Here is an 18,837-nt window from a genome sequence, read left to right as displayed (position 1 = left end):
ACAATGGGTGCAGAGTCTTAATCTTGAAATGGTCAATTACCCTTTGATTGTAGAAACTTTTCATTCTCTGAAATCAAGATCTATTGCCTATGTGGTCACAATTCTCTGGCTGACCACAGAGCACATTAGGATTCACGACTAGGGGGTAATATCTAAAATTAACTTTATAAAAGCCATTTTCATTGGTGATAAATCTCCATCACTTAATCATGCTGACCATCTCAATGAACTACTTTTGCCTGTCTCAAAATATTTTGCCCTTGTTTCCTTCTTAGGACTCTCCTATTTGAATTAGGTGGATGCATCAAGCTTTCTTTTACCAAGGCAATGAGGCCAAGTAAAAGTTTGACTCCTTTTACATTTATTTAAGTTTTATGGTATAGAACTTTGAGATTTCTTTTTTTCTCACTTAGCTATTATGCTGTTCCGTGCAGTTGCAGGGTCATGAGCTTTTTGCATCATCTAAAGTTGCAGATATTATAACTATTTAGATTTAGACACAGGACCAAATTTATCTCAGTTTCCATCATTTATATTTCAGCAGGATATCACAATGATTTGTGACAAAAATTTTTCCCCCACCTAATTTCCAGGAAAGCACTCATAAGAGAACCTGATATATATTTTTTCCAATAGAACTAAAGAGATAAAGAACCTCACTTGTCTGACTTATGTCTGGCGTTGGAAATGCTTTCTTAGAACACAAGTGAGTTCAGCTTAGTGATACTAAAGAATGTCTCAAAACTCCATTGTCTGGATTTCTTGGATTCAATATTTCTGTAATTACCGATCTTTATCTCATGCTTAAGATTCAGAAAGTGACAAACAATCTGGCAACCTTTACTACTCTGTTTCTCCCTGAGCTCTTTTCAAAGAACCTCTTGGTTTTCCAAGAGAAGCATCTAGTTCTTAATTCTCATGTTAAACTTTTGGCCAAGTTGCTGGAGAGAGCCAGAACTAGGACAGCTAGACATGAGCAATCGGTTCATCTTTATCATGTTGATCAATTGCAGGCTAGAGAGAACTAGCAGGAAGACCCAAGTACAGCTCCATAGTCCAAGGGGGCATAAGAGAGAAGACAAGTTAGGGAGGGCAAGCCGGATTGATATGTGGCAACCACTGCAAGTCCAGTTCACGCTGTTGGTCAGAGACATGTGTCCCAACTATCTACATATTTAAACACCTATAGGTTCCAGCGATGCAATGTTTCAGTCACTGGACTGGAGATTCACATTTCTTTTTTGTTCATTAAGGAGTTGTTTTACCTTATCACTTTCTGAATTGGCTGCTCAATCTTGGCTGGTTATTTATTTAGCATTTTGGGGGAATGGTTACAGAAAGGGAGGACTCTTCCTTTGACACCTGACTGTATGACTGTGTCATTTTTTCTTGGAAACAGATCTATGAGTGACTGCAATGCATTTATATTGGAAAAGAATGTCATCATTCTAAGTTGTCCAGGAACCTCTTAGTAGCACAGTATAACATTTAATAATTAGTAGTACTTAATACATGAACAGTACTTAATAGTACTGTATAGGGGTCGGCAAACTTTTCCTGTAAAGGGTCAGGTAGTAATATTTCAGTCTTCTGGCCATATGGTCTCTGTCCTAAATACTGAACTCTGTTAGTGTAGTGTGAAAGCGGTCATAGGCAATACACAAATGAATGGGTGTGGCTGTATTCCAATAAAATTTTATTTATGGACACTGGAATTGGAATTTCATAAAATTCTCACACGTCAGAAAATATTCTTTTGTCTTTTTTCCCCCAATTTCTTAAAAGTGTAAAAGTCATTCTTTGCTCACAAGTGGTGCAAAAACAGGCAGCAGGCTGGAGTCTGTGAGTAGATTTGGTTTGCCGACACTTTCTGTAGTAAATAGAGACCATGGCTTAAGACTTGGCCCCTGGATTTGAGACTGGGATCTATTATTACTAGACTTGTAACCTTGGGGAAGTTACTCAGTTTGCCCAAACCCTAGTTTTCTTTTTATATTATAACACTCAAGCTCTCATGGTGGATTAGAATTAAATGACATAATTTATGCAAGTGCTCTGAATGTTCCCAAATATAGCACAATGTAGACAACTTAGTAATATTGTTTTGTTAATATATTATGTACTGATATTGTGCTTTGTCAAAATCTCTTCACAGCCTTACAGAGCTTTTGACTTCTAGATGACACTGCATCGGAAATTCTCCAAGACATTAAGGGCAGAAATATTAGGAAGAGTTGTGTTTTACTCCATTTTAAATGAAAGGATTACATTTTCTTAAACAGGTTGACCATAAAGTCTAGAAAGAAGATAATATGATTTTACTATATTGTAATACAATATCAATGAATCATCTATTATGTATATACTGACTATATTGTTCAACTTTATAGCCATCCATTGAAAGGAAATCATAGAAGATACTGTTTCCCATTTATGTAGGGTGTTTAATTTCCAACTACCCTTTTGACTTTTCTGAGTCACGTAGAGTATTGCCCAAGTCAAGGAAAGAAAGACTGAAAACTAGTCAGACTATTGGCAAACTATCTTGGAAATGACTATGAATATTTTGATTCTTTTTATCTTGAATTACTCAGCTAATCAAATGATTTCACATTCTTTGGGTGAGTTCAAGTAGTTTTCTAATGGCATTTTTATAATTTCTCTCTCCACCAGCTTCCACCTTTCTAAACAGTTTCTGAACATCCCAAAGATATTGGCTTAAATCTAAATTAAAAAGCAAAGGGGAAAAAGTAAGAAACCTGAAATGTAAGAATATGTAGGGAGGGAAAGCATAAGGATGTTGCTCTGGAGACTTCAAAATTTAGGCTTTTGAATGAAGTCATAAATAATTTTTTAATCCGAGTACAATGAGAAATAGACATTTCAGAGCCCTAATTTGGTTAAACCTGCAAGAGAAAATTGTGCTTAAGAAATTTGTTGACATTTTTAGAGACAATAGCTGGATTTTTGTTAGGGAACACAGATACTGAACTAAGTCAATGGACCTGGCACTGGGGAACTAGGGATAGCACAAAAGAGAGAGACAGACAGAGGAAGGGAGTGGGGGAAGAGGGAGTTCCTTCTCATGGACATGGAGTGGCTATCTGTTGGGTCAATAGGCTGGAATGCCATGTTATGAGGGAATGGATAAGCAATGACCTGGCATTACAGTGATTACAAATACATTAATTCAAAAGAGTATCATTTGCCCAGGGGACAGCCAAAAACATAAACCGTTTTATTAGTTACATGAAGTTGACTTATAAACAAATAGGTTTTCCAGTTGGAAAGCATATTGGGGTGAGTGGAAGTGAGAATCTGAGGGTCTCAGCAGCCCTTGGGGAGGTCATGCTTCCAGCTGAGTCTGCCCTTTTCTCCAGATTGGGGTCAACTGTGGCAAACCGTAACCCTTTGGTTCAAAATTCTTATCTGGCTATCAGATCCCACCATGCTTTTATGGAAAGTGACTCAAACACACCAAACTAACAGACCAAAATATCAAGTTGAGGGTGATCCTCATTAGTTATGGGTATTGTTACATTAAAATAGGCTTATTTATTTTCATAGCACTTGATTTCCTAACAAAGTGACTGTGTGAATGGGGACTAGATATGATGGAATAGAATGAGTAGAAATTGTGGGCTCATCTTTGTTGTACAGTCTTAATGAAAAACACCATTCAATTCTTGCTGCTTAGAAAATTCAGTCTTAATGAGCTTCTTTCAATTCCAAATTTTAACAGTTGACACAAAATACACTGTTAAACTGTGTTATCAATAATTGTAGAAAAATAGACATGTTTAATAGGGACATTCTAGTAAAAGGTTCTTCTGGAGCATCCTTGTTTAAAGATTCAGAGGCTCACATTACAAAAACGAGATTTGGTTCATGTTCTGTCTCCAACTACATTGACACCAAAGACAATGAGAAATAGGGGGAGACCTCAGCCCTGGGTGCCCTGGCACAGACAGAGACCTAACACGTGTGCGTGACCAAAGGGTTGTCAAGGCTCTTTGTTCAGTTGTGCTAGAGGGCCCTGAACTGCTCTTCCAACCAGACAACAGGATGTGTGTTGTCCTTTGAGCCTTAGTAATGGATTAAAAAAGGCCCACTGAGTCATCAAGAGATAAATTAGCAGGCTTTTTTGCAGCCCATGCTTCATCTTTCTTTGTGCTCCCATGCCTTGCCCTGCAACCCTGGGGATGCTGCAGGGTTAGCGCCCCCAAGTCAAGGGCGCCTTTCATAAGGCTACAGCGAGGTAAGGCCACAGTGCCTCCCCACAGCCTGGCAGAAAGTGTATGGGGCTCCCTCCTTCTCCTCGACTACAACCTCCTCCTTGGATTGTGTGGAATGAATAAATGATTCAACAGATTTTCAATGCAAAATGTGAAATGTTGGCAAACAGGAAAGGGCTACGGCCAACAGTTCTGTTTCCAGTTAAGTCCAAGTGCCAAGAAGCAGGTGTCCTGATGCTAGGTCTCAGAAATGGGAGAAGAGAGACCCCCGTGTTAAACTGAGGAGCCACATTCCTTATCTCTGGGACATGCTTTTTAGTAGACAAGGTCCCCAAACTACAGTGAAGGCCTGCGCAATCTGGTCAGGGAAGTCAAGGGCAACAGGGAGTGGGTGATAGCTAGTTTGAGTTCTTTGACCTCCATGGCACAAAGCCTCAAACTGAGCACAGCCATAGGAGCTGAAAAGCAACTTGAGTTCGGTCAATGAATATTTACGATGGGCGACTGTTCTAGGGAACAAATAGTTTAAAATTGTGAAATTAATGTGAAAGATCTGTTACAGTGCAAAATTTCCACCTGCCCTTGAGATTTTGTCTGACATTCTCTTCCATTTATCTTTTTATTTGAATTTTTTTCATCTTGAATTTAGAGTTTTAGTACAAAATGCTTTCCTTCTCTTTCTCTTAATCTCTGTCCATTTATCTTTGCAGATTAAAATGAACTAAGGCTGCAGTTTTTTGCTTGTTTTCTTCTGATTGGGAGACACTTTGGATTTGATTTCCCACCTGTGGCACTCTCTAGAAAGATTTCGTAGTCACCTAGATTGTTGATCTAATCTCTGACTATTGAACTCTCGTCATTTCATAATAATAAAAGAATACAAATAATAATAAATACAAATGCAAGAAATGCTGATGGATAAGCTGGTGGGGACAGGAAGAGAGCCAGATGGAGTCAAAGTGTGTTAGGTGAATGATTACAATATATGTCTCCTACTACGTGCCTTCATGAATGTCATGGCTTTGGACCGAAACCATCTTCTGCTAAATTACCATGTCTCATTTTTTAAGTCTGTAGTTTCTTACGATTACAGAGTGGAACAGCCGGAGAATCCATGGTTTTGTAGAAGAAGAGTTTCCCAAACTCTTGTACTACAAAGGGTGACAGCTCATGTGAAAAGCATAAACACATCATTGGTGACATGCCAGATAGTGTCCTTCCCCTGGAATATTCCCCCAGGCTAGTCAGGGAGGCTCCTGTTACTAATAAAAGAGACCTCAGTTTTGTAAACATTTCATAGTATATCAGCATATTGGTGGTGGGTTTTGCCATGTACTAGACCTCCTAACTTCCCCCAGACCTATGGCTTATTAGATTCAATGAAAAGATCAGCAGGGTAACAGTGGGGTGCCCAAACACTACCAGTCTGGGACACGGAACAAAGGCCATGCACTAAGGGCCAGTGGTCAATGGGACCAAAGAAATTAAGAAAGCAAAGACATCAGAACAGAAATGCCTACTGTACAGTGGGAATCTTTTTTTTTTTTTTTTGCATCTTATTTCTAAAGTTATATGTCTAAACCTACATTAATTATACATTTATGTACATTATTTAGAAGTTCTGTTCTATAGTACTTTTGTACATGCTGGGTTTTATTACTAACTGCAAAAAGAAAGTAATTACATAAGGCATATATATGTACAGTGTTTTGTCTTTACCTGACCTGGGTCCTATAACTGCAATGCTGTATGGGGCAAGCACCTCACCCTGTAGATGAAATTTATTTGAATCTATAAAATTGAGGGTTATATGCTATGTCTCACTGCATGAATAAATAGGCACCAGAGACCTAACTTGTCATATCCCAGGTAAAATCTTTGACACACTCTTTGAGTGATCTGGTATTGTACAAGACATGCAGGTAAGTAGCTTAAATCCCTAGGAGTTGGATGTGTGGTATTTAGGGAAGAGAGCAAGCTTGGGCCACAAATGAGGGCACGTTGCACCTTAACCAAATCCGTGTCTACCTTGTCAATCTGAGTAACTGAGAGAGGGCAGGTAGATATTTTACACCTTGAAGATTTGTTTTCTGGTAATGTCAAAATTAAATATAAATAAATAAACAACCAAGTAAGAGAGACAAAAAAGAAAGAGAATGAGAGACAAGAAAAGGTTGTGTGAGGGGAGAGGAGAAGGAGCTACCCAGCTAGGAAACTAAACTTTGGATTCATTCTCTAGGTTTGCCACATCACCATTCCTTTCTGTTTGTTCCTCGAGGTTCTTTTCTTCTTCTTCGGTCTCCAGTTCTGCATGTTGGTTGAGTTTGCTGGACACAGACCAACTCAGGGGCAGCTCCGCCCTACTGGCTAGCTCAGCCAGCTCTTTGGCACTGAGAGATGGGGTGCTGGTCTCATAGGTCTCGTGGAAACTGTTGTAGTCGACCTCATAGAACCCGTCTTCCAGCGTCAGGACAGGTGTGAACCGGTAACCCCACAGGATCTCACTCGTGATGTAGGAGCTCCGAGCCTGGCATGTCATCCCTGCAGAGAAGGGAATGGATGGAGGCTTAATTATGTGTAAGTGCGGGCTTTCCGTCAGCGAGGGGACTCAGTGAGCTGGGTGGGGCTGCTCAGTGCAGCTGGTCAGACTGTGCCCTGCACGGGGTGTTGTTCATGTTGTAGACATACACTAACACACACAGGAGCATGTGGTGGAGCTTCCCGGACTTTTGGGGGGCCTTCCAGGGGACAACATGAGAGTTCTGGCTCACATTAAACCACACTTGCCTGCAAGGCCATGCACACACACAGGAAGGCGTGTGGTGTGCACACTCATGTGGTTGTGCCTTGTCCACTTTTTGCTCTGGGAGAAACTGGAGGCCATGACTCTGGTCTCCCATTGCTTTTAGAGGCTTTGCCTGAGTCCTACTGAGACTTGACCATTCTGGCCACAGACTTAGGATGAAATTTGGTTTATGGAACTATGCTTAGGATGGCTTTAAGCTGAATGCCATGGATTACTGTTACTGTCCCACCACTATGCCATGCAGGCCACGACTGTGGCCCCCAAGTGAGGTTGGAAAGGATGCCCCCCTGACTTGGCACTTTCCCCAGGCTCAGTGGGGATAGTTATTTAGATGGTGCAATAATATAATACTTTAATGGCTTTCCCTCTTCTTCTTAAAAATAAGAAGTCTTTTTCTAATTTGCACAGAAATGCCATATGAGCTACTGAAGCCCAGGAGTCAGGAGCAGCTTTATTTTAATGTGAAATGACAGAATGAGGGAAACTCCACCCATGTCCTTAGAGAAGAAAACTAGGTAACTGGCTTGGCATAAAATCTGGGTAATGCATTGGTGCACTGCTCAAAGGGCTCTCTTATGAAACTTCTCAGGATGTGGAAGCATCCATTGAGTAGTTCCTGCAGGGATGACTTCCCCATTAGCTAGTCCGGTCCAGGGCCTAGGGCCCACAATGCTTTCAAGGACCCATGAAAATTCTCCTAAAATCAAAAGAAAAAAAGATAAACTTTTAAGCAGAAGAAAATGTTAATATAGTCATCTTTATACTAATTAGATTGTAAAATGTAATATAATTAAACCATTTTTGGGGTCCACAAAGGTAAAAGTACCTAAGACTCACAAAAGTCATCCTGTGGCCACTGTTCATTCATTCAAGAACACAGCCAGGCAGTCCGGATGTCATTCACTGGGAGAGCCAATAAGGTGTATCAGGCAACTGCTTTGTGCAGAATGCAGGTAGAGTGGGGGAGAAGAAGACATATGTGGGCGTTTACACAGAGGAATTCAGAGATATGGAATGTTCTCAGAGCATTGCACTTGCTCCTTGTGGCTAGAAGAAGAAACTGGGGTGCCAGGGATATAAGCGATTTACCCCATTCAGCTCTCAGGGCCAGAGTCAGCACTGCCCTCACTCCAGTCCTGGGCTCTTCTTCTTCATCCCCAAACTAAGTATTACAGGACTTCTGGGTACTGAAAAGAAAAGAGCACTGCCTTGCTTTTATTTCTCAACCAGTGTTTCTCTTCTGAACTGCTGACTCTTTATCTGTGTTTGGGAGTGATGGGGGAAGACAGGTGATAACAGGGACATGTGGGCTCAGAAAGAGAAATACACAGGAAGTCAAGGGGAAAAGGTGATAAAATAACTTTAACAACTTTTTTTTTTTTAATAAAGGAAGTACATGTTTATTGTAAAGTGATTAGAAAACAGAGATGGGCAAATAAAAAATCCACCTAGACCTTCAGTTTTGGCTATATAAATAACCAAATACAACCAGAAATAAAAAAATGCAATTATTAAAATTAAACTCTAAATGGATATTTAACATCATATTGGAATTGGCTGAATAGAGAATCAGAAACTTGGGATATTGGTATCAAGAAACAACACTGGATACAACCAAGAGGATGTCCAAGAGACAATACTGTTATTTAAGCCCCCGTCGTGATACTTTGTTATGGCAGTCCTAACAAACAAATACACTTACTGAATTCTGTAGAGATAGCAAAATATCTTTTCCATAGTAACCATTTTAGTGGGACTGTTTAATTTTTGTAATAAAAAGATGAATAAGCAAGATTTAAAGAAATGCTCATGGATGATTTTCCATTTTTTTAATTCATCTTGTGGTGTCCTAATTCATTTAAAAAGGGATAAAAAATAATATTAATGTATTTGTCCAACAGTACAATATTAAAAACACCTCCTAGTGTAAGTTGATAATTTTCATTTTTTTCAGAAAGATTCCTGTCTTACCTATTGACATCGGTCCCCCTGCAGTAGGTTTTTAGTGAGTAAAGTTCTCTCTGGAAAAAGAGATGCTTCTTTTGGTGAAGAGCAAAACATGAGAAATCTGATGTTCGGTTCTGCTCGCCCTCTACTCTCTAGGCATACTGGCTGTCTTACCATTTGCATTTGTATTTTTATGCCTGTGTTCATCTACTTGCCTTATCTTGAACAGCCTTCCTCCAGTGGAATCCTGCTCATCTTTGAAAAGCTAACTACGTAATCATCTCCTTTCTGGAGCACTCTGTGACTGACCAGTCCCTAGCTGGAACTGTTGAGCCCAGGGCCCCCTAACACTCAGTGACACCTTATCCCATCATTTGAAATTACCTCTAAGTGTCTGTTTCCCTTGTTGAGTTGTGATCGCACTGGGGCTCATTGGTCTTGTTTATTTCCATGTTCCTAGCATTTACTACAGCACTTCAACATTGTAGCTTCCCGGTAAATATTCGTTGTCAAGTGAAAAAACTCAGCTTAGGGAAACTATAGAGAAGCAGCTTAATTAAAATTGTTGATTGGAAATGTCTGAGATGTATTATTAAATAGAAAGATGGCTTGTGAGTCCTTAAAAAGGAAAGTGGGAGGTTTCTGCTTCCAGTTTGTAAAATACAAACTAGGTGCTGGAAAATTACAAAGTCCATAATTTTAATCAAAAGTAATTTCAATTAAAAAAGTAAGGGATAGGACTTCGGGTTCTGGTGAAGATGGAGTAAATACAGCTTTTCTCTCCTGCTGATTACAAACGACTAACTCCTATAGACAAAACCTTCCACCGGAAGACTCTGGAAAGTCTAGTACTGGCAAGAAGATGGGGAGGGGTACCAAACATGAAGATTGACTTCTTAGGGGGTACATTTCTTGTTTTTCCATTTTCCTTTTTCATCACCTGGCTTTAACCTGAGAGTGGCCCCAGCACAGAACTGGGCAGCAGGTGCTGACAACAAAATCTCGGGTAGAAATCCCGTCCTTCTGACCAGAGCACTGAGACAAGGTGCCCTTCTGAGCCAGTGGATGAAAGTGGGGAGTCCCCGTCAGGTACCCCAGCCCGCAGTGCCACCTCATTGGGCACTGCTTCACATGCAGCGTGATACAGGCCCCCAAATCCTGGAGAAAATCTTTCTGGCCAGAGGACTGGGAAAGGGGATTGTGGACAGAGTTTGTGGTAGCGTTTTTCTCATTTCTCACTGCTTTACTCTGAGAGTGACCTGAGTGTGTGCAACCACGCAGAGCACAAGTGGCTAGCATTCAGAGGGAAATCCTGTCTTTCTAGACAGGAGATGGAGAGTGGGGGTTTGGGAGCTGAAAAGAGGTAGGGAATCCTACAGAGGACAGAACTGGGGAAGAGAATTCTGTGCATGAATTCTGTGCACGAGTTAATACAAGTCTTGAGCTTTGCATGCACAGGGCAGAAAACAAAAAGAAAAGATGAATTTTAGAAATTACCACGTTTCATAATAGATGATCACATTTTAAACAACTTCCGTCAAAGAAGAAACCCTACTGAAATTCAGTTATGCTTGGTACCGAATGATATTGAAATTCTAAATGTCATAATTATGGGATACATGGAAAGTGAGAACAATGTATAGGTCTAAATTCTTATATTAGAAAAGGAGGAAGTCTGAAAATGAATGTACAGAATCTCCAGTTTAAAGTAGAAAAAGAACAACAGGGTATAGGGACGTTGAATCACTATGTTGCACACCTGAAGTTAATGTAACATTGTGTGTCAGCTCTACTCAAAGAAAAAAATTAAAAACAACAACAGGATGAACCCATGGGAAATAGGCAATAAAGATCAGTGCATAAATTAATAAAATAGAAAACAAATGAAAAACAGAGAGGATCGATAAAGGCAAACATTGGTTTTTTGAACAGTCTAAGAAATAGACACACCTCTAGTGAGATTGGTCCAAATTACATCCCTGGGGAATCTGTCCTCACAGTCTCAAAAGAAATGAGAAGATGCTGAGTGATGCAGATGTCACTGCAAGATGGCATGAGGCAAGGTGGGACTAGGGGAGGAAGAGGTCTTCTGGAGTGTTCTAGATCCAGGCATGCCTTTGACTTTATGCTTTGGAAGGCAAAGCTTGATTTTCATAGCAGTGTTGTCTGGTCTAAGTTATTTTCCCAAAGCCCAATGCTGTGTGTGCATCTTTTTTTTTTTTAGGTTTTATTTATTTGACAGAGAGAGCACAAGCAGAAGGAGAGAGAGGGAGAAGCAAGCTCCCTGCTGAGCAAGGAGCCCGATGTGGGACTCGATCCCAGGACCCTGGGATCATGACCCGGGCCGAAGGCAGCCGCTTAACCGACTGAGCCACCCAGGCGTCCCCTGTGTGTGCATCTTTAAAAAATTATTTCATTTCATAATTTCTCCACCGAGAGCTTCTCTGTTTGGATCTCTGGTTAATCTTCTAAGAGTTTAACCTGCAGGGAAGTGATTAGAAATAGTCCATCTTTTTGGTGGCCATTTCATTCCTTGAGTAAGACTATACAAGAGTAAGGAGTGGAGGGGAGGGAGCGCATGTTATTGGTGGCGGATGCAAAGCCCAGTCCATTTAGAAGCCAGGAAACCAAACTGCAGCACAGCTAAGGAATCTGTCATAGCGACTGAGCAAACATAGGGTCAGGCCCAGCAAGATGAGGATTTAACAGGCAAAGCCCTATTTTTAGATCCCCAGCAGCAAATTAGGATGCGAAATATTTTGAGCAGAATACCAATATGATGAAAACCATCCTCAAGGGAGAACCCCCTGCATAAAGCCAGAGGTATTCACTCTGTGTAAACAGATAATGCATCAAAACTGCTTGGAGAACAGGATTCCAGTAAAATAAGATGGATATAAGCCACCATCACCACCTTTGAATACTGTAAAATTAATCAATCTAGATTGTAATATTCAGAAACAAAGAATTGACTGTAGATACTTTGCCTTTTATTTCAGATACTGGCTAAATGATGGGATGTTTCTCTTTACTCCTTGCTATTCTCAGTAAGAACTGCACTGAATTAGCACAGTAATAAAGTGTTCTGCACTTATGTTTATAAGTGTTTGTGTGGGAGAAGAATATTGGTGATTTACCAGGCCCACTGTCAAAAAGAAACAGTATAGTGTAATTTCTGCCGTAGTATAATAATAATTTTAATTCAGTAGGTTCAGCCAACTGCTGATTATTTAAATAACAGCAAGCCCTGCCTTACACTCAGGTTAAAAGTCCCTTCAATAAACAGTTGTACTTCTTCTGTTACCCAAATATTGGAGGGCCAGTGAGGTTCACCTCCAGCTATGCAAAAATAAATTGAAATGTGCATTTTCTTAATGTCTAAAAGAAGACATTCTCTCTGTGTACTTCTAATTTACTCTCACTAAATAGTTAATAAAATTCACAAATTAAGTATTGAATTAAATAACAAATGCTATTTATTGAGTGTTTATTGTCTGCCACGCACAGAATGCTTTATGCACATCAACCATTCAATCCATACAGCAGCCCTGTTATGATGTCTATCTTGTGTATGAGCAAACTAAGGCAAAGAAAGGTTAAGTAACTTTCCTGGTTAACATGGTGTTATGGACTGAATTGTGTGCTCCTAAAATTCATATATTGAAGCCCTAACCCCCTAAAGTGACTGTATTTGGACTCTGGGGACTTTAGGAATGTAATTAAGGTTAAATGAAGTCATAAGGTGGAGCCCTGATTCAATAGGATTAGTGTCCTTATAAGAGGAAGAGACACCGGAGAGCTTTCTCTCCTGCATGGATGCACAAAAAAGGCCACGCCAGAATGCCACGAGAAGGTGGCTATCTATAAGCCGGGAAGAAAGACCCTCGTAAGACGTCCTCCTTTTATTCTATACAACTCACGTTCCTTTTAAAGTCATCTGAGTTTCCTCTGGAAGGAAGGAGAGTGATGGTAGCAGATTCTCTCATACGATCTGAATAAATCATCTTCTAAAAGAACTCGCCAGGTGCTGTTGCACTTTGGACACCATCAACCACAAGCTTGTGAGGTAAAATTAAAAATTTCTTTGCACTTCTTTTTCATCTTAGAACATTCCCACCGAGGTAGTATAATCAAAGTACTGTGTTCAAAATTACTTGAATTCATTCTTTTTTCTATGTGGCTATGTCATCTATTTTATGTCTAGTTAGTTTCATTTGTTTCTATATTTATTTCCTTTTAGGATTGGCTTTGGTCATCCTTTTGAAAAAACTGTAAATCATTCAAATGAGGTGTGTCTGGTTGGTGGCCTGGGGCTGGCCCCAGAGTGAGTGCGTGTGGGTGTGTGTATGCGTGTATATGAGCGCACTGGGCACCTGTTAGTGTGTGAGCATGTATGCACGTGCGTTTTTGTGCTTGGGTGAGCTGCCCTCGTGTGTGTGTGTGTGTGTCTGTGTGTGTGCAAGTGTGCGTGATCTGGAGTGTGTTTGCAGGAGTGTGTGTGGACAGCTTGGGGGCACTGGCAGGACCAGTGGGGAGAGGCACCCACCCAGCAGCTTCTGATCCAGGAGCTTGGTGAGCCCTTGGAGCCCAGGAGTGAGGCCACGTGACACCCCAAAGCCCTTGTGGGGAGAGCAAGGAGGCAGGATGAACATAGGCCACACCCCCCTCACCAGTGCCAGAACGATGTGTAACCCACCCCCATTCAGATGGCTCTTAGGGTGGGAGAGGGGAACTTTTTGAGTGACAGTTTAGATCTGAATTAACCACATTTAAAGCTGGAAGTGACTGAGTTACCTTTAATTAGAAATGTATGTTTTTTTCCTACCAGGAAACAGAAAGGGAGCCTAAGAGCAGGGTTAATTTCAGTCACAGAGAAACAAAGTCAGTTCTGTTTCTACTTATCTGAGTGCCATGTCTATAAATTATAATCTCTCCTTGGACATAGTTTTAAAAAGGTCGTTTAAAATTCTTAGAACTTATCCTTCCCAAATAAAACAGAAAATGACATTTATAATGAAAATGCCTTCATCTTGGAATAAAAAAGCAGAGTCTGTGACCCTGAGAGTGCCCTCCGGAGGGTTTATAAAGCTCATGTGATTCTGTTACTCTTTGCATAGTTGAACATAAATATTTTATTTCAACTGACTTTAAGATTCTAGTGAAAAACCCAGATCTTTAAGTCTTGAGTTTGATAATTAGGACGATACAGAGACAGGGGTGGGATTCAGTGTTAGTAAGAGACTTAGGATCTCTCTTTGATGAGTAAAGGGCACCCATCCATTTTGATGGACCTGTGGGCTCTTGCCCTAGCATGTTAATTCACTGGTGTTAAAAGTAAGTTTGTGTTTTTGAGAAGACTAAAACTTACACGAACCACTGACTACATTCTTTGTGGGGCCATCAAGAGTTAAACATAGCTGACGCAAACCCTGGATGATGATCTCATCCTAATTACTGGCCCTCCACAGAACCAAAACCTCAGATGGACCACTGCTGCAACAGGCAACTGATTGGCTGTTAGGTCTTCTAAGAATGAAGTGGTCTTGGAGCTCCTACTACGTGCAAGCTCATTGGGTTGGCTCTGCAGCTGACCCTGCTGGCCATCTCCTCCTTCTATGTCCTCTTGGCCTCTCCATCCTTTCTCTGGGGCTCCGAGGTCCTCGTCTATACTCTCTCCCTGGTTGATCTTGTTCACTCATGTGATTTCACAAGCTGCTGACTTTCTAACCTCCAACCCAAACCTCATGCCTGATCTCCAAACCCATACACTCACCTGCTTACTGGGTAGCTTCCCTTAGGGGTCTCATTCAATGCCCCTAACTGAACACGTGCAATGTGTATCATCTTTTCCTCCAAACCTGCCCCTCGCCCCAGGTTCCTCATTCCAGTCAATGGTACCACTGACATCCAGTTTCACTTCATGCGTATGGTTGATTCTACCTCGGAAATATATCTTGGATCTCAGCTTCTTTCTCTCCCCATTGCCACCGCTACGTCCTTGGCCCACACCACCCTCATTTCTAGCAGCAGTTCCTGACTTTTGCTTTTCTTCTCTCCTCTCTCTTCTTCTCCTGACACTAGAGTGACCTTGGAACAAAGCAGATATGATTATATCTGTGTCTGGCTCAGAGCCTCTCAGTGACCTCCTGTTGCTCCTAAGATAAGGTCCAAAGTTCTTATGCAGTCTCTCTGGGTCTCTGCTCCACTGCCTGACGTGTATGCTTTCCTCAGGGGCCATGTCACCACCTCCAGCAGGCCATCCTGATGTCCGCACTGAGTTAGTTCTCTCTGTTACACTTGCCTATCACACCCCACCTGTTCCCCGTGAGACTTCTTGCTGATAGAACATAAATACCGTGACAAGCGGGGACTGTGCCTGGCTTGTGTTTCTGGAGCTGGGTGCAATGTGGGGCATGGTAAGTGCTCAATAAAGATTTGGGGAACTAAAGAAATAAGAGGGAATTACAACGTATAACCAATAATTCTTACACTGATAACTTACAATGGCATGGATCCAGTTGGAGAGAGAATGCCCTGGACTATGAAAAATATAACAGATGGTCGAGGCTGCACATGATCAAGGCTAAGACAAGCAGCCTAGGGAGAGCCCCAGCTTAAAGACCGTGGGGCTGGCCACCTAGGAAGTCTCCCGGACAAAGATGCCCTTAGCTGTGCCCCAGAGAAGAGGCAGGAGGGCCTTTCAGGTTAGCGGGACCCCCTATGTGTCTTGAAGCCTCCATGTGTCACTTGCACACAAGTTCTGGACTAAAGTGATCCCAGGTAGAACTAGACACTTCCAGAAAAACTAATTTGGCATCCTCTGGATACTCCTGGCTTCAGGCCACTTAGGTGTCTAGACCACTCTTAGCCACAGAGTTGCATCTGGCCAGCTGTCTGGGGGTCTGTGAGGGCAGGAGACCGTTGGCTGACCATGCATTTGATTTGGCAGAGGTCCAAAGCCATCAACACCTATGAAACAACCTTTAGTTCCCAAATGGAGATTTGTCTCTGCCTCTAAGACACATGTGTACAACACCACCCTTTTTAGTAACTGGATGGCTTGTGCGTGGGAAGGGAACAGAACATGGAAAATCCCTCCTCCTGACTTCCTTCAGGCCTGTGGATCTGAATTTCAGAAGCAGGCAGAGACTGGAGAACGGTAGCTGAAAATTAAGGAGAGCTTAGGCCTGGCCTGACATAGTTCACTTTTATTGCTTTTTCATAATAGTCTGTTTTCACTATGTTCATTAACTTCGCAATTCCAGAGCCACATTTGATCCCTCTGTGGACTCATACACTTCCCACTTTCTCAGAGGACCCATTTGTACCTTGCTTTGTTTGTAGCCTGTCAGAAGGAAGTGCCTTGGGAGAGGCAAATACCCTGTAATCTCACCTAATTGTGGACTGAAAACAAGACAAAACACCCAAGTCATGGAAAAAGAGATCGGATCTGTGGTTACCGGAGGGATGGGGTGGGGATGGGGGAGCTGGGAGAAGGTGGTCCCAAGGGACAAACTTGCAGTTAGAAGATCAAAGAGTACCAGGGATGTAATGCTAACATGATGACCACAGTTACCACCCTCATATGGAGCGGTTGAAAGTTAAGACAGTGGATCCTAAGGGTTCTCATCACAAGGGAAAACCCTTTCCCCCCACCCTTTTTCCTTTCTTCTTTTTTGTAGGGTATCTATGTGAGATGATGAATGTTAACTAAACTTTGCTAAACATGCCACAATTTATGTATGACCATCTTAAACTCACACAGTCCTGCATGCCAGTTATATCTCAGTGAAACTGGAAAAATAAGGAGATGCCCCGAGCATGTTTGAAACTCTTCCTAAAGTTGACACCATGCCTGCAAAACAACCACCAAACTCGCAATCCTTCCTCCTGTCCTCCAATTTCCAGAAAGATTCCAAGGTGTCCTTCCCATAGGGGAGGAGAACTGATGGATAAAAGAAGGAGCAGGTGTGAGAACTCACCACTGCAAGAAAACAGGTATTTTTCTTTAGAAAAACAGACTTGAAGGGATTTTTAACCAAAGCAATGGACTTTCATTTGTTTTTATTTCTTTTGAAAGTAATCTCTATGCCTGATGTGGGGCTCGACCTCATGACGCAGAGATCAAGAGTCACTTCCTCCACTGACTGGTGGAGATCTTTACAGACTGATTCACAAATCCAGTGCCAGGAAGGTAATATAACAGAGGCAATGTATTTATGAAAGCAAAGACATCTTCTTATGGGCTGTTTAATAAATGTGGTCTTAAGTTGAAATTTGGGGCAAATTTTGGAAAAGCGTAGTTTGCATCCTGCATGTTTGTAAGGGTTTGGACATTGGTGACATTGGATTGACTGAACCACATGCCATAAGTGAGCTTTCATCCGATAGATTCTGGGGCACCGCTACCTAGGCTACCCTGGGATGCAACTGCAAAGCATCATCCCTTCTCTAACAGTGGCTGTTGGGCTTGAAAACATTATGTGGGAGGCACTCAGGAGCCTTTTCTAGAGCTTCCTCATAAATCCAATCCTGTTTTACTATCAGAAATGTCTCAAGATGTCCGTAAGTCTCGCAATAGCTATAGCCTTTCTTGCGATCTTCATTCTTCAACTAACCATGAACAGTTAATGAAACTGTGGCAAATGTCTTCATTCTTCAACTAACCATGAACAGTTAATGAAACTGTGGCAAATGTCTTCATTCTTCAACTAACCATGAACAGTTAATGAAACTGTGGCAAATTCTTCTTATGACTCTAGTAATGAACCTACCTCCGTTCTTCAAGTTTGGAATCTTTCCTGACCTGTCAAAAATTTGGTTTGGTTTGTAGAGGGTGAGGCAAGCCTTCTGAATGAGCACAGCCTTGTAAACATATGTGTAATACCGTTAGAAATGAGAGTCTGCTTTCATCCAAGTCTGGTTTTGAAGTATTGATTTAAAGTAAATATACCACCTAATCTCTATGTTCCTCATTCCAATCCATTTATGGGTGAAAAATGTAGCCCAGAAGGACCGATGTTTCCAATATGGATTTTTGATGTTTAAGGGGAATCAAACATCCCCGAAGAACAAATGAAAACTTGGTGTGCCAAAATAAAGCCTCACCTTGATTCATCCTTTGGCTCACAAATCACCACCAAGTGTCCACATTCTGGCTCGATGGCTAGTTTCCGTGAGTGACAGGAATATCCCAACAATTTGTACTCACACCTCCAGCTTGGAGTTCTCCTTGGCTGATACCATATTCTTGCAGCTTCATCATTTACTTGGCCCTGCCTTTTAAGGCAAGGAGGCAGTGAAGAAAGACAGTGTTCCTCCTTGGGCTAATCTCTGCCATCTCATTTTATTGTTCCTCCTGGAGGGAGGCTGGTATGCTCCAACAGGCATGCCGGGGAAGTTCGGCAGCATTCCTGAGAGCAGGAACAGTAGGTACCAGGATTCTGGGTCATGGCATGTTTGCAGTCCATCTAGACTAGTCCTAACAGTGGGGCTTGCACAGGAGAGGCCTAGGTTGTGTGCATGGATCAGATGAAGGGGAGGGACAGAACCCCACATCTGTCCTGCTGTGAAGGAGACAAGCCATCTCTTAGATGGAATAATTCATGAGTTTCTAGCACTGTGCAGAGTACTCAATATGTTCCCAGTCCATGACACCATTTATTAAGCACAGATTACTATAGTTATCCTTATTGTATCCTAAAGGTGCTGATGGGATTCTTACTTTTCAGCTCATTTCTCCAGATGCTGTGAGTCTTTTGGTCTTTCTTAGTGTCCTATTAAATGTAAAGACCTGGTTGCGGTGTGTGTGTGTGTGTGTGTGTGTGTGTGTGTGTGTGTGTGTGTGTG

General features: G+C 41.7%; 1 protein-coding gene across 1 annotated transcript in view; it reads right to left on the bottom strand.

Moving 5' to 3' along the window:
- Window positions 1-6,450: 6,450 nt before the first annotated feature.
- KCNJ6 (potassium inwardly rectifying channel subfamily J member 6) overlaps window positions 6,451-18,837 on the bottom strand; it is a 109,078-nt gene continuing 96,691 nt past the window's right edge. The window contains exon 3 of the mRNA XM_021677963.1: window positions 6,451-6,776. Coding sequence (XP_021533638.1) covers window positions 6,451-6,776 — 326 coding nt within the window. The remainder of the gene's footprint in view (window positions 6,777-18,837) is intronic.

The sequence above is a fragment of the Neomonachus schauinslandi genome, chromosome 1 (assembly GCF_002201575.2).
Source record: "Neomonachus schauinslandi chromosome 1, ASM220157v2, whole genome shotgun sequence".
Classification (NCBI taxonomy): domain Eukaryota; kingdom Metazoa; phylum Chordata; class Mammalia; order Carnivora; family Phocidae; genus Neomonachus; species Neomonachus schauinslandi.
This window is presented reverse-complemented; position numbering and strand designations above follow the sequence as displayed.